The 16840-nt window shown below is 42.9% G+C and overlaps 1 protein-coding gene across 2 annotated transcripts in view; it reads right to left on the reverse strand.

Moving 5' to 3' along the window:
* ITGA9 (integrin subunit alpha 9) overlaps positions 1-16546 on the reverse strand; it is a 626511-nt gene extending 609965 nt beyond the window's left edge. Inside the window, exon 1 of one of the 2 annotated variants that reach the window (XM_073630570.1) lies at positions 16207-16545. In XM_073630570.1, coding sequence (XP_073486671.1) covers positions 16207-16367 — 161 coding nt within the window. In that variant the 5' untranslated portion in view covers positions 16368-16545. Of the gene's footprint in view, positions 1-16206 lie in introns of both variants that reach the window. The other variant, XM_073630571.1, reaches the window with a different exon arrangement.
* Positions 16547-16840: the final 294 nt, after the last annotated feature.

Below are 16840 nucleotides of genomic sequence, written 5' to 3' on the forward strand. Positions count from 1 at the left end.
AATTCCAAAAAGAAACTGACTATTTCCTTCACATGATGTAGAGTTGTGACAAAGTTAGACTATTCTGTTCCCACGTTACTGCCTTCATTGCCTCTCCCTTCGATTTGCCCAATATTTGTAACCCTAAGTGGTGCATGCTGGACATTTGATCTAGACATTAGCACCACACGGAAACAACTTTTAAGAATTCTACTATATTATGCTAGGAAAGTGCTTCAATGGATAAATAATGACCCCATAAATAATACTGTAATCAGTGGAAAAATCTAATTAACCAAACCTTTATATATTAATATTTGACGCTAAAGGTTGTCCATTAAAATTTTACAAGATTTGGGGTGACTGGCTAAGCATCACTGATGCCTGTGACGTACAGTGCCTTGAAAAAAAATTAATACCCCTTGAAATTTTCCACATTTTGTCATGTTACAACCAAAACCTAAATATATTTTATTGGGATTTTTTGTCATAGACCAACACAAAGAGGCACATAATTGTGAAGTGGAAAATGATAAATGGTTCTCAAATTTTTTTTACAAATAAATATGTAAAAAGTGTGGCGTGCATTTGTATTCAGCCCCCCTGAGTCAATACTTTGTAGAACCACCTTTCAGTTGGTGCGATTATTCGCAAATGGAAGAAACACAAAATAACTGTCAATCTCCCTCAGTTTAGGTCTCAATGCAAGATCTCACCTCATGGAGTTTCAATGATCATGAGAATGGTGAGGTATCAGCCCAGAACTACATGGAGAATTTTGTCAATGATCTCAAGGCAGCTGGGATCATAGTCACCAAAAAAACAATTGGTAAAACGCTATGCCATGAAGGACTGAAATCCTGCAGTGCCCCCAAGGTGCCCCTGAGCAAAAAAGCACATGTACAGGCCCGTCTGAAGTTTGCTAATGAACATCTGAATGATTCAGAGGAGAACTGGGTGAAAGTGCTGTGGTCAGATGAGACCAAAATTGAGTTCTTTGGCATCAACTCAACTTGTCATGTTTGGAAGAGGAGGAATGCTGCCTATGACCCCAAGAACACCATCCCCACCGTCAAACATGGAGGTGGAAATATTATGTTTTAGAGGTGTTTTTCTGCTAAGAGGACAGAACAACTTCACCGCATCAAAGGAACGATGGATGGGGCCATGCACCGTTAAATCTTGGGTGAGAACCTCTTTCCCTCAGCCAGGGCATTGAAAATGGGTTGTGGGTGGATATTCCAGCATGAGACTGACTCAAAACACACGGCCAAGGCAACAAAGGAATGGCTCAAGAAGAAGTACATTAAGGTCCTGGAGTAGCCTAGCCAGTGTCCAGACCTTATTCCTATAGAAATGTGGGGGGAGCTGAAGGTTCAAGTTACCAAACGTCAGCTTCGAAACCTTAATGACTTGGAGAGGATCTGCAAAGAGAAGTGGGGCAAAATCGCAATGGTGGCCAACTACAAAAAATGTCTGACCTCTGTGGTTGCCAACAAGGATTTTGCCACCAAGTACTAAGTCATGTTTTGCGAAGGGGTCAAATGCTTATTTCACTCATTAAAATGCAAATTAATTTAGAACCTTTTTGAAATCCGTTTTTCTGGATTTTTTTTGTTGTTATTCTGTCTCTCACTGTTAAAATAAACCAAACATTAAAATTATAGACTGATCATTTCTTTGTCAGCAGGGGATCAAATACTTTTTTCCCTCACTGTAGTAGAACTATAGGAAAACCTTTTTTTTTTTTTTTTTTTCATTTTGGGTAGAGTAAGGCAGGGTAACTGCTGGCAGATTTTTTTTTTCGCCAACTGTGTCCCATTGCTGAAATTTCCATTCACTTCCTGTCCCATGGCCAAACAGGAAATGAGAGGAAATCCCTACAAATTAAAGAAATTCCTTGCGGGCCCCCTGGTCTCCAGATCTAGTGTTCCCAATGGAAGATTTCTCCTCGATTACTTTTACTGGGGAAAACCCAAAATTTGGGATTTGCTTTTACTTCCACTTTCAATGATAATGTTAAACAGGACAAATGGAGAGAGTGAATCTCCCTAACGGGGGCACAGACAGCAATAAAAACTTCTAATGTTCTAGTGTTCCAATTCTTCTCCACTCTATCCAAAACTAAAAAAAAAGTTTTGCCTTTTAGTTATACTTTAATATGTTTATGTATGCAATTCACTTAAATAAATCCTTCCTTATGTAGACATTCAAAAGCCGTTAATTCCTTTACAACTGCCCAATGCATATGTGCGATGGCTAAAGGGTGGGCAGCGCAAATATGTGTCGCTGGGCAGCTGATGTTTATGTGCTGAGAGCACACAAAGACTGAGCTGTCAAGGACAGCTCTTGGTCCAGGCTAGAGAACAGTGGGCAGCAGGAGCAGCTTCCAATCATGTTACCACCGGGACAGTGGTCACATGATCGCCAATGCTTCTTGCCCCAGGGCACTCCAAACTGTTTATCGGGATGCTGGGGTGGGCGGGAAGAAGTTAAACTGCTGCTGGGTGCCGCCATCTTTGTTGTGATGTCAGCAGACTCAGAGTTGTCACTCAAGTAACACTCTTTAGTATTGGTCTACACTTCTTACATATAAGGTTATGTAGGGAGGTGAGGAGCAGAAGAGCTAGGCCAGCACAGAGAGTACTTAGACACTCCCAGAAGAGGAGAGGGCTATGATACTGAAGGAGGAAGGGGCTGTGCTAGAAAAACTAGTCATTTTTTTTTCATCTTGTAAGTTCAAAGGCACAATTCAAAATGATTAAAAAACTAATTTCTGGAAAGAAAAACACTGCAACTTTAAGATGATACCAGGATCTTTTTAAACAAAGGAAACTGAAGCTGTGATTGGGTTCAAATCTTATGCAGATCCCCTCCCAGTCTCCAGATGCCCTACATTCCTACTGGCCAGTAGATAGGTACAGTGCCTTGCAAAAGTATTCACCCCCCCCCCCATGGCTTTTTACCTATTATGTTACATTACAGCCTTTAATTCAATGTTTTTTTTAATCTGAATTATATGTGATGGATCAAAACACAATAGTCTAAGTTGGTGAAGTGAAATTAGAAAAATATATACATAAAACTATTTCTCAATAATAAAAAACTGATAATTGGCATGTGCGTATGTATTCACCCCTTTGTTATGAAGCCCATAAAAAGCTCCGGTGCAACCAATTACCTTCAAAAGTCACATACCGTAATTAGTGACTATGTGACAATGGGAACTTTTGAAAGGCAGTGCTACCTGTCAAACTCTGCAAGCCAAATTAAAATTGTACATGTGTACATCCCTGTCTGGCTGCAATGGTAGAATTTACCTTGGTGTTCGGGTGGCAGTAAAACCGCAACCTAACCACCTGTTTTTACCGCCCTCTAGCTGCCCGTGTGAAAGAGCCCTTTGACTGCTTTTATTCAGTCCTCGGCTGATTAAAAGCAATCTATGCATGCATGGTCTGCATTACAGAGGCAAACTTTTATTATGTGATAATATTCTCACTAATCAAGAACAGCTGGCCAATAAGTGTAGCAAAAATCGTATTGCACAATATAACACTTGATCTGTATTACTTTTATTTTACTGTCTAGAGTGATATTGGACTTTTCTCCAGCAAAAACCCATTTATACCTAGACCCATTTTACACCTAGAAATAACTCATTGCAGCAATGACTTGTTAAATCTTGAATAACTGACAAAACTGGTGCCACTGTGCTGCAAATAACATTCCTATGGATACAGCTTAAGAGTCTGTAGTTGTCCAACATGACAAAAATACAGCTATTTGTTGAAGTGGAGGGGTTTATCATATTCACAGTTGAAAAGACTTTGCTAGATGTTTATCCTGCGGGGGCATCAGGGCAGTAATGGAGTTCGGTCAGCACTAGAAATTATTCCTGATACCTTTTTATATCTGAACCAACCATTAATAGGTTTTTTGTTAATACATTTTTACACTGATATTTTATATCATTTTAATATTTATAGAAAATTTTGATAAAACCTTTATTTTTATAAATAGCCCTACATTGATACCTTTCACATCTGTACCAGTTTTTCCAGATTTCCCCAGTGATTCCTCTACCTCAACCAATGGAGATCACACCTTGGAATTCATGAGTGTCATAGAATTCTGGTTAGTGACATATATCATAGTTAGTGAAAGATTAATGATGGAAATATGAATCTGTCCCTTGGAGGAGGGCTTCACTGAAGCCAGGGTGTTCAGCCCCAGCAGCCCCACAAACATCACTGGCTGTTCCCCGGGTGAGAGGTGAATGTAATCGAAGTATCAAGGATGCTGGCCAATGCCATTGACCAAACATGGCCATTATTATACTTGAGTGAGTAATGATGTCAGCCAGCATCCCCGCCCTTTGTTTAAACTCCCCTGTCTACAGTAAGAGGCAGAGCAGCACTGGCCTTTCTTTACACTAACTTAAAGGGGTTGTAAAGGTAATTTTTTTATTTGCTAACTAGCTTCCTTTAAGCTAATGCAGTGCTAGTTCACTTACCTGTTCCTTCTAGTTCTCTGCTAAATGTCACTAATCCTTCTTTGAAATCTTCACTTCCTGTTGGTCTTCATGGAGCTTGCCACCGTCATTCGAGCCGTTGTTCCTGGTGGTTAGTGATCGTGCTCGCCCCCTCCCTAGGACTATAGCCCTGCATGGAGACGCTCTCTACGTATCAGAGAGACACAGGGGCTGGGGGTTAGTGGGCGTGTCTACGACGCTGCAGCGACGCCTCCCATGCGCTAATCTTCACTGCCCTGCCTTAACTCCGCCCCCTTGCAGTCCTCAGACTTGGATTCCATGTGAACGAGAATGTTGCTCGTTCTCGTTAGAAGAAATATACTAAAAGGGCACTGCGCATGCGCGGTGCCGCTAAGCACAATGGGAAATGTAGTTCCATGGTTGCCGTGACGCTGCTTTAATGCACGCGCACCACAAACCAGGAAGGAGAAGAAAGAATCGCTGTGGCATAGCCGGAGGACGATTTTTACATACATATTTAACTGGTAAGAAAAAATTTTGGGAGGAAATCATACAATTATTATGATTCAGTATGTAATAGACAGTGGTAATAGGTGAAAAAAAATGTATGTTTACAACCCCTTTAAGCTGGCCATAGATTATGGGTGCTCAACCTGTGGCCCTCCAGCTCTTGCGAAACAGGTCCCATGAGGCATTGCAAGCCACTGACAGTTACAAGCATGACTCCCAAAGGCAGGGGCATGATGGGACATAAAGTTCAGCAACAGCTGGAGGGCCACAGGTTGAGCACCCATGCTATAGAAGATTTGTTATTTTTTAGAGGAGCCATCGATTCTCCCATCCAAACATTCAAGGTGGATGAATCCTTCTGCTGTGTTGTATTCTGACAGCGGGGCTCAAGTCTGACAATGTCATATTGAGCTATGGAGATCTGTAAACAGTGGACTTTATTCATAAGAGCAGCTAAGAACAAACAAACAAGAAAGGAGCTTAGAACTCAATCTTCTAGCTGGAAATGTTAATATGGAGTATTCATAGTCAGTGTTTTATATTTATTGGATATGAGAATGAGATATATATTATTATTTTTTATGTTTATTTTTTTTAGACCTGTACTTATTAAAGAAAGAAAATATAAATTATTAAAAAAAAACTACTATTCCTTGTAAGGATAAATATAAAATATGCTATTTGAGCATACACCATAATGTAATAGGAGTGCCAGACTCTCTATCCCTAACCATTCTGCTGCAGTGGCCACAGGCATTGCCCTGTTTGCTAGGCAATGGTTGGCACAAGCTGCCCTGCCTCCTTGCATCTGATTGGCTGTGGTGCCATAGCGCTCTGTTTGGCATCACAAGGCCAGGGCTCTGGGCTTTTAATAGTGTTTTGCTGCCTATCCCCTCACATGTTTCTTGTTTCCTTGCCAAGCCTGTTTTTAATGTTACTGCCCTCTGTTTTAGAATATGGATTACACTCTCCAAACACAGCCTGCCTGATTCTTTCTTGGATAATGGATTACTCTCCCTTAATTTCACCAGCCCTGACTTGCTGCCTGGATAGGGATTACCTCCCTCTTAATGATCATCTGTCACATTACTTGAATTCTACCACTTGGGGTCCCTGTGCTGCAAACAGTGGCGGCTGGTGGTATATTATTTTTTTTTGGGGGGGGGGCAAACAATCCTCGGCCAGCCCCGTACTTACCCCATCTACAGTGGGGACGGAAAGTATTCAGACCCCCTTAAAATTTTCACTCTTTGCTATATTGCAGTCATTTGCTAAAATCATTTAAAGTGGAGTTCCACCCCAAAAAAAAAAAAAAAATAGTAATGTGCTTAAAAAAATTTAAAAAAAAAACCATTTGGAGAATTTTTTTTTTTTTTACTCACCTGTAAATGCCTGTTGCTAGGAGGTCCCTCGTAGTCTGCCTCCTTCAGTGCCTGGGCTCCTGATGTCACTTCCCTCGGCGCAGGAAGGGAGATTGCCTCTCCCCCCTCCCTCTTGTCAATCATCTGGGACACGTGACCGGTCCCAGATGATTGCGGGGCCAGTGACAGCGCGTGGCTCGCATGCGTAGTGGGTGCCCGGCTGTGAAGCCACAGCCAGGCGCCCACAGTTAAAATGCCGGTGCTGCAAAGCGCGGGGGGGGACGAGCGGGGCTTCATTCCCCCCCGCATTGCTGGACCCTGGGACAGTGTCCGATTAAAAGTCAGCAGCTGCAGTATTTGTAGCTGCTGACTTTTACATTTTTTTTCTTTTAAATGGGAACACCGTTTTAAGTTCATTTTTTTTCCTCATTAATGTACACACAGCACCCCATATTGACAGAAAAACACAGAATTGTTGACATTTTTGCAGATTTATTAAAAAAGAACAACTGAAATATCACATGGTATTCAGACCCTTTGCTGTGACACTCATATATTTAACTCAGGTGCTGTCCATTTCTTCTGATCATCCTTGAGTTGGTTCTACACCTTCATTTGAGTCCAGCTGTGTTTGATTATACTGATTGGACTTGATTAGGAAAGCCACACTCCTGTCTGTATAAGACCTTACAGCTCACAGTGCATGTCAGAGCAAATGAGAATCATGAGGTCAAAGGAACTAGCTGAAGAGCTCAGAGACAGAATTGTGGCAAGGCACAGATCTGGCCAAGGTTACAAAAAAATTTCTGCTGCACTTCAGGTTCCTAAGAGCACAGTGGCCTCCATAATCCTTAAATGGAAGACATTTGGGACGACCAGAACCCTTCCTAGAGCTGGTTGTCTGGCCAAACTGAGCTATCGGGGGGGAGAAGAGCCTTGGTGAGAGAAGTAAAGAAGAACCCAAAGATCACTGTGGCTGAGCTGCAGAGATGCAGTCAGGAGATGGGAGAAAGTTGTAGAAAGTCAACCATCACTGCAGCCCTCCACCAGTCGGGGCTTTATGGCAGAGTGGCCCGACAGAAGCCTCTTCTCAGTGCAAGACACATGAAAGCCCGCATGGAGTTTGCTAAAAAACACCCGAAGGACTGCAAGATGGTGAAAAATAAGATTATTTGGTCTGATGAGATCAAGATAGAACTTTTTGGCCTTAATTCTAAGCGGTATGTGTGGAGAAGACCAGGCACTGCTCATCACCTGTCCAATACAGTCCCAACAGTGAAGCATGGTGGTGGCAGCATCATGCTGTGGGGGTGTTTTTCAGCTGCAGGGACAGGACGACTGGTTGCAATTGAGGGAAAGATGAATGTGGCCAAGTACAGGGATATCCTGGACGAAAACTTTCTCCAGAGTGCCCAGGACCTCAGACTGGGCCGAAGGTTTACCTTCCAACAAGACAATGACCCTAAGCACACAGCTAAAATAACAAAGGAGTGGCTTCACAACAGCTCCGTGACTGTTCTTGAATGGCCCAGCCAGAGCCCTGACTTAAACCCAATTGAGCATCTCTGGAGAGACCTAAAAATGGCTGTCCACCAACATTTACCATCCAACCTGACAGAACTGGAGAGGATCTGCAAGGAGGAATGGCAAAGGATCCCCAAATCCAGGTGTGAAAAACTTGTTGCATCCTTCCCAAAAAGACTCATGGCTGTATTAGATCAAAAGGGTGCTTCTACTAAATACTGAGCAAAGGGTCTGAATACTTAGGACCATGTGATATTTCAGTTTTTCTTTTTTTAATAAATCTGCAAAAATGTCAACAATTCTGTGTTTTTCTGTCAACATGGTGTTCTGTGTGTACATTAATGAGGAAAAAAAAATTAACTTAAATGATTTTAGCAAATGGCTGCAATATAACAAAGAGTGAAAAATTTAAGGGGGTCTGAATACTTTCCGTCCCCACTGTAGGTCGTGGGCAGTGCTTCCTTCAAGCAGCGGACAGCATCTCCTCTTCCTGGTGCTTCATGGCGGCTTCTTCTGCGTTTACTCCCTCCTCCTCCTCGGCGGCCAATAGGATTGCTTCTCCTCTCGGCCAATCGGGTGATGGTCTCAGGACCTACTTCCTGATTGGCCAGGAGGAGAATCAGGAAGACAATAGTAAATATTAATTTGCTATTGTCACACAACTGGGTGGGCTTGGGTCGCAGTGCTCTGTGCCCTGAGACCACCCTTTTTTTGAAGCCTGTTAGAGCCTCTGGCTCTAATCACGTGCTTCTAAAAATAAATAAATAAAACTATTGTAATCTATGCGTCTGGCGCCCCGCATGTAGATAAGGGGGTCGGACGCATGGATTAGGGGGCGGCGCCCCTGCACCCTGCATTACGTGCTGCCACTGACTGCAAATATAGTGCTCAAGTGGGATGCCCACTTGATCAGTTTAGTAAAGTCTTCAGAGACAACTATATACACACAATATTTACACTCCTCTGCCTCCTGCAAAAAGCCTGCTTGCAGATCTCCTTCAACTCCTCCAGCACAACTCTTGCTTGTGGAACTACAACACGCAGGACAAGCTGGCACTGTTTGGATGGTCTAATAAAGGCTCCCTTACAGGAAGGGACTGAGGGCCCCTTAGGTGTAGCAAAGAAAGTCCTAGCGCTCAGCTGTCCTATATGTGGCTCCTGCTCCCAGTACCATCTCTTCAGGCACTGCCAGCCCACTTGGCTGCAGCTGCCCCTTTCTCCTGCCCATTCCACCACAGTCCTGACTGACTCTGCATCCATCCCAGACTGCTCTCACCCAGCCTTCTCAGGCTGTCTCTTAGTCCTCCCGACTGTGTCACTCATCAGCCCACCTGGCTGTCTTCCTCCCTGGAGAATTGCTCGGCAGTGTCCTCCTGTTGTCTTCTCCTTGCTCCTGCCCCTCCTGGTCAGGATCCCTCCATGTGTCATGAGAAGGGTCCCTTCTGCACTCAAGCCCAGGCCTGAGTTCACAACCCCCTCCCCCCACCCAGACTAGGGGGCTACTCTTAAAGGCCTCCCCTACTCCAAAGCACCCTCTCCATGTTGAGGGCATGTGGCCTGGTATGGTTCAGGAGGGGGGGGGAGGGCGCTTTCTCGTCCCCCCTCATTTCCTGCGGCCTGCCAGGTTGTGTGCTCGGATAAGGGTCTGGTGTGGATTTTGGGGGGACCCCTACACCATTTTTTTAAAAATTTTGGCGCAGGGTTCCTCTTAAAATCCATACCAGACCTTAAGGGCCTGGTATGGATTTGGGGGGACCCCTACGCCATTTTTTAAAAATTTTTGGTTCGGGTTTCCCCTTAATATTCATACCAGACCCAAAGGGCCTGGTAATGGACTGGGGGGGGGGGGGGACCATGCCGTTTTTTTCAATGAGTTTTATCTATATTGCCAAGACCTGACAATTCATTACAGCCTTGATCAGTTTTAAATGACTTTTTTCCTTTAGAAATGTCATTTTGCTCTCAGACTGTTCTAAACACGGGAAAACTGCGCCAATTTACAGGTATACTATAGACACCCCCCAGGCACAATATTTAAAGGAATATTTAATTTTAATTGTTTCACTTTAAGCATTATTAAAATCACTGCTCCCGAAAAAACAGCCATTTTTAAAACTTTTTTTTGCATTGATACATGTCCCCTGGGGCAGGACCCAGGTCCCCAGACACTTTTTATGACAATAACTTGCATATAAGCCTTTAAAATGAGCACTTTTGATTTTTCATGTTCATGTGCCATAGACTTTAACGGTGTTCATTTGTTCGTCAAAATTTTTTGCCTGTTCGCAAGTTCTGGTGCGAACCGGGGGGTGTTCGGCTCATCCTTATGGTGCATGTTACCTATGTTGCTGAGAGTTTTGCAACCTCTTCGGTGGCCTCAGGCTGGGTTCACTATCTTCGCATGCAGTTCATAGCAGGGGTCCGGTGGGTTCTCGTTCACTCGTTCAGCTCCGATTTCAGCCTGAATTTTTGGCTGAATTCGGACCTGAAACGGACCAAAAGAAGCACAATTTGCACCAGAGCCACAGCGAAGATATGTGAACCGGCTCCATAGAGAGACGGTCAAAAATCTCCTGCTATTGCAAATTGGATGCGGTTATTCCGCATCTGATTCGCAATAGTGTAAACCCAGCCTTAAAGTATCTTTTTCCTTTAGTTTACCGCTGGATTTACCCATCCATGTCTAATGGTAGTCATATGAAGTAGGAATAAAATAAAGATGTAAATGCAAATAGTGTTTATGTAGTCAAAGAGTCTCTTTTGGTAAATACAGGCATAGGTACTAACTGAACTTTGTTGGTGACATGGCTTTAGAAAATATGACTCTTACTATTTAAGATGGTGATTCTTATCACTTCCTCTATTTGTTAAAAGCACAAAATCAGCATTCACACTTCTATCCAAATCTCTGCAGTGCCTTCAGTATCCTGCCAAGCCTGCTTACTAAGAACTACAAAAAGGCAACCTTATCATTAAGAGAGGTAAGCAATGTGAGCCTGAGAGAGCTGAGCTAGTTTCGTTTACACAGTCATACTTTTCACATTACGATAAGATTTGTCCACTTTGCTGTGCAATAAATGTTTCCAAAACAAGCAGTCGTAGTATGACTAATTCTGCTGATGTAATGAAGAACAGATAGCATTTCATATAAAATTGCATTTATGATGAGAACAAGAGTAAATGCAGAAAATACAACCCAATCCACAGTTTAATTCTTGTATTTACATCATCTATATCCAAAACTGATATTTCAGTTTTGCATGGTTCCTGGGGATGTGAACTATATGCCTGCCTTCTACTATGTGTAAACCTTCAAATCTGTAAGTTTAGGAACTTTTTTCTTCAAATTAACGGACAAGTGTCTTCTTCAAACAACCACTGTTAACTGACAGTGAATGAGGTTTGAGGTTGTGCAAAACCTCTAAGTGAACCATTTTTTTTTTTTATCACACTGAACACCATCACTCCACTGTCACAGCCAATTTGCCTAAATTACTGGCTCGTTTATCACCAATCACTGGTGCTCCAAACACTACTTTATGCAGTTTTGCTACACTATGCTGTTCTAAGGTTCTTTGGTTGTTCTTAGGTTGCCACCTGCTGCAGCCTGAAGGTAGACGTGTCAACGGAATCATGTAGTCCCATCATAGCAAATGCATTCACTTCACCACTAAATCTATTCTACTAGTTGTATGCCATTCATTCAGTTAACTAAAGGTCATTTGTTCGAGACATACAGAAAGATTATCAGTAGTTAAAGGTGCAACAAATCATATAAGTATTGGTAACTGGTGTATTTCTGGTGGCCACACATTGGAAGATTCTCTAATGAGCTCTCTAAAAAATCTGGTTACTATTTTTGATACAGAGACTGCTATTTCTGAATTTCATTCACTTTTAGCGTTCAATTTCAGTATGAATGCAATTTCCCAAATGAAATTCACTTTCACTGTTGCCAAATTGTTTGTTCCTCATCCTGCTCCTTCGAAACACTTTCTCATCACTGTGGTCAAAAACTATCGCCTACTTGACTCCACTAACTACTAGAAAACTGAATGAATGTTTCAAAAGCAAAGATTTTCTAACGAAATTCACACATTTTCTAATTGATTCTTAAAAATTGTTTGAATCTTGAGTTAAAATGTTGATAAGTAGACCCCTTATTTCTTGGTATGTTATCTTTGGTCAGTGAAAACCCACATAGTTTTAAGCATTGGGTAGTTTTAAGCAATCTAAACAAGCCTAAGCCCTATCCTAAATCCAACCCTAAGGCTAGGTCAGCACAGGTCACTAGTTAGGTCACCTTGTTTGCACATGTGGTCAAAGCACTTGGGAACAACATACTTTGGTTGGTGATATTTTAAGGTTTGTGCTTTAAGAGCTTGCAATACTATGCATTGCATAAGGCAGCCTAATTCATTTGATTGCACTGTCTGCAGCACCTAAATGTCATCAAAGTGTGTGTACTTTATTTTTAAAATGCAGCTCACCACAACTAAAGGTAAAAAGTTACTTTGTGTTGTGGTGTGCTGCAACACACATACATTGGCAAGGTGCGTTGGGATGCTAAAAGGAATAAATGGCACTTAGGGCTAATTTACACTAGCAGTTTGGGGTTGGTAAAACCTTGCGGTAGAGGGCCGGATCTAGACTATATGATCTGGGGGTGTAGTAAAAAAAAAGTCATAGGGCATAATGTAAACAGTATAACAGAAATGCAAGGAGCCATTCCTTGTTCACTCATTCCTTGTGCGCTTCTGTACCACAGTCAAAACCTGGAAGTAATGTCTGACAGGTAGTGAAGAGGTGGACTGTGAACAGGAAACACTAGTATGTATTAGGCTGTCATTAGATCAGAATGATTACACAGAACCTGTGCTGCCTTAAAGCGGTTGTACACCGCTGCACTTTTATTTTTGCCTTACCTGCAAGGCAAAGACATAATGTGCTAGTTATGTGAATCTTACCTCAAAAGGAGGTCTTCCTTTGGGTTCGCGGCTCTGGCTCTGTGACTGGCCAGAGCCGTGATGACATCACTCCCGCGCATGCGTGCAGGAGCCGCTGGTCACGGCACAGGGCTGTAAAGAAACGGCTCAGGCGGCAATTCCTTCAGAATGCATGCGCCACTGATGTAACTGGCTGCTAGAACAGTAAATATCTCCTAAATGGTGCATGTTTAGGAGATATTTACACGACCTATAGGTAAGCTATAAAAGAGAAGTATGGATTTGGGGGTTTTTTCCCCATCATACTTACCGAGGTGGATTCTGCATCTGTCCCCCCCCGGCGCCTCTGCACTGAGAACCGAGCGATTGAACATCACTGATGGCTCGGTTCTAACAGCCCCCCGAGCAGAGAGCTGCTAACTGTCAATCAGCATCTCTCCGCTCTGCCTCCTCGCTCATTGGAGCGCTGAGCTGTGGAGGGGTGGGGAGCGGCTTTCTCAAGCTCTCAGCGGGTTGCTGAGAAGCTGAGACGGGTGTCAGTCCAGGCACCTGGCGGATCAGGACTTCCATTGTTGGAATGACACGGTGCCTGGACTGATATCCCTGAAGTCCACAGAGAGCGGACTTCAGCCCAGTCTCTGCTGAAAACACAAAAATGAATTGCTCTCCTGTGATCCATAGGAGAAGCCCAGCCAAACAAGCTTAGGCTGGACTTCTCCTTTAATACAGGCTTACCTATAGGTAAAACTTAAAAATTGAAGTTTACTTCCTCTTTAAATCAGGTGTCCTTATCGGAGTCCTCCCTATATGTCAGGAGTTCTCATCAGAGTCCCTCTTTATATCAGGGTCTCCATCAGAGTATCCCTTAAATCTGGTGTCCCCACCAGAGTAATCCTTTAATCAGTGACCCAATCGAAGTACCCCTTACATCAGGGTCCCCCATCAGAGTACCCCTTACATAAAGTTTCCTCAACAGAGTACCCCGTACATTAATTGTCCCCGATCAGAGTGCCTCATGGATCAGTGGATGCACTCTCAGAGACCTGGGATGCACAACTAAAAGTTGGGGGGGCACAGTCCATCCCAGCACCCCCCTAGATCCAGGCCTGCTGAGGTTGAGCCATGTTTTTACCACCCATCAACCGCTATCTCCTATAGTTGCAGAGGCAGTGGACAGGGTCTAAACATGCCAAAGTCACTATGCTTAGAAGGAATTTTACCCCTTTTGCATTTTGCAGGCACTATGCCCACGGCATGTGCCCCATTCAAGTGAGTGCTGGCTTCAAGGGGTTAAAGCAGGAGGTGAGGAGGTCATACAACACCTCCCACTATATGTCAAATGCTCTCTGAAGAGGGACCTGGATGCATATCACTTTTCAGAGCGCAAAGTACATGTGAATGAGCCCTTACAGTAACTTTTCCCTAACCCTTAACCTCACCTTAACCACGTGTAGTGAGAAAGCATGAAGGCAGCTATTGCTTAACTGTCCTGAAAATACTAGTTCCCTTATAATTAAGCACACAGCCCCCTTCACACCTGTGCATTTTAGGTGTGTAAAAGGCGAGTTGCATAAAAAAAAAAAAATCTTTCAATGATAACGCATCTAAAAGGCACCTACAATGCATCACATAAATGTGAACAGAACCTAACACTGCTGTGTCCCAAACCATGTGGCATTCCAATTGTTTGCAATTTTCTTTTAGGAAATGGCTTATTTTCAATATTATTATTATTATTAATAGTATTATACAGGAGTTATGAAGTGCCAGCTGAAGGTGCAGAACTTTAAAGAATAAAGGGAGAAAGTACAGTTACAATCAAAGACAAGTGGGATAGGAGGGCTCTGTTCACAAGAGCTTACAATCTAAACTGTTAACTATTAAACAATGTCCAAGTGTTCTTTTAGTTCCCAGCCTGAAAAAAAAAAAAAAAAGCTTGTGAACTTTGGCACCAATAGAAGGTCAACTACAGTAGGTGACATCTGAGCCAGTCTACAGCAAACCAAGAGGTGGTGGGGTGGGGATCCAGGCCACCCACTCCTCAGGTTATTTATATTTCTTTTTGGTGAAAAAGTAAATTCAGCCACGCTGTATCCAAACCTGATACATCAGTTTATAAACAATTTACAAATTGCCTTTGCATTGCATCACAAAGACCTACTGACATGTTGCTAAAACTCACAGATTATAGGACTAAGACCCCTTTCACACTAGGGGTGCGGCCGCTTCAGCGCTAATGCGCCGCTCATTTTAGCGGCGCTTTAGTGCTTTTCAACTGCTATCGGGGCGCTTTTAACCCCAAAGAAGGGGTTAAAAACTCCTGTGTTGCTTTGCTTCGGAAGCGCTGCTCATTCATTGCAATGGACAGGGGCATTTTGGAAATGTTGTATACTGCGCTCCCAAACTGCCCCAAAGATGCTGCTTGCAGGACTTTTCAGAACGTCCCGCAAGCGCACCGCCCTGATGTGAAAGCATTCATAGGGGGTTATTTACTAAAGGCAAATCCACTCTGCACTACAAGTGCATACTACAAGTGCAAAGTGCACTTGGAAGTGTAGTCGCTGTAGATCTGAGGGGGACATGCAATGAAAATAAAAAACAGCATTTTAGCTTGCACGTGATTGGATAATAAAATCAGCAGAGCTTCCCCTCGTTTCAGATCTACCCCTCAGATTTACAGCAAATGCACTTCCAAGTGCACTTTCAGTGCAATATCAAGTGCACTTTGCACTTGTAGTTTGCACTTGTAGTGCAAAGTCGATTTGCCTTTCGTAAATAACCCCCATTGGAATGAATAGGAAGCAGTTTTCAGGCAATGTACAGGCGCTATTTCTAGCGCTAAAACGCCTGAAAACTGCCTCAGTGTGAAAGGGGTCTAAGTGATGACTGATATGAATGTACAATATATACAGTATGTAAAGCGCTGCGTAGATTGTCTGTGATATATAAGTATCTGTAGTAGTAATAATAATAAGAAGAAGAAGAAGAATGAAAAGTATGCTTCACTGCCCTGCAATAATAATAACTGTTAAAAAAGTTTTACCGTTAGCCATTATAAAACTTCTATGATGATGGCTGGGAGTCTGGGAGGAAAGGAAATCAGATAAGAGATGTTAAATGAACTCCTTATTGCAGTCGTCCAGCATCACAATGGATACATTCATAGGCACCCATGCAGGATGGATAAGATCACTGCCATTATAGAAGCCTATGGTCTATATGCTACTAATAGGACTAATAAAGATAATTGATGACTTCTAATATAATATCAGGGGTGTATAGTCCTGAAGGCCATGTGTACACAGCAGGATTGGAACTGTCAAACAACATTTCCATCTGATCACAGGGAATGGGAACCCCACATGTGATCTACAGATACAAAGTCAAATCTTACCATCTTGTGTCATCATGGTGATGCTCTAGAACTGAATATCCAAAAAACGAGCCATTGGGACCCTGATAGACAATAGGGTGGTCCACATCAATGTTATAGCCCATCACCAAAGTTAGTAGAAGGACTCCATGCACTCCTATGATGAGTCTCCATCCAGCCATCCCGACTCCTCCAAGCCCAGATCAGATCCCAGCAGAGGTGCCAGCTGTGCTAATTATCCAGAGGTGGCTCTGTCCCAAAGTGCAAGATCACAAAGGAGTGTCCAGGGGGGAGACTTGTGACTACGTTCTGGCCAAATAGTACAGAAGAATCAAAGCCAATCCGTACAGCGAGGGAGTGGATAGAGCAAGAACTCCGCTAACTAAGCCCCTAGTAGGCACAGGGAATCAGAGCACGGGCGACATCTAGTGTGCAGTTAAGATATTGCACGCTAAGGTTTTAAAGGAAATCTTTTTTTGGGATACGTAATGGAATGAGACATTTTAGTTATTAGAGGTATTTATAGAGAATTTATAAAACACTCAATATACACTGATCAGCGATAACTATATGACCATATACAGGTGTAGGAATCTGCACCAACTGGTAACAGTGAATAAAAATAATGCAAGCTGCCGTTACTAGTAACTAAAAG

Source organism: Aquarana catesbeiana, linkage group LG05, assembly GCF_042186555.1.
Source record: "Aquarana catesbeiana isolate 2022-GZ linkage group LG05, ASM4218655v1, whole genome shotgun sequence".
NCBI lineage: Eukaryota > Metazoa > Chordata > Amphibia > Anura > Ranidae > Aquarana > Aquarana catesbeiana.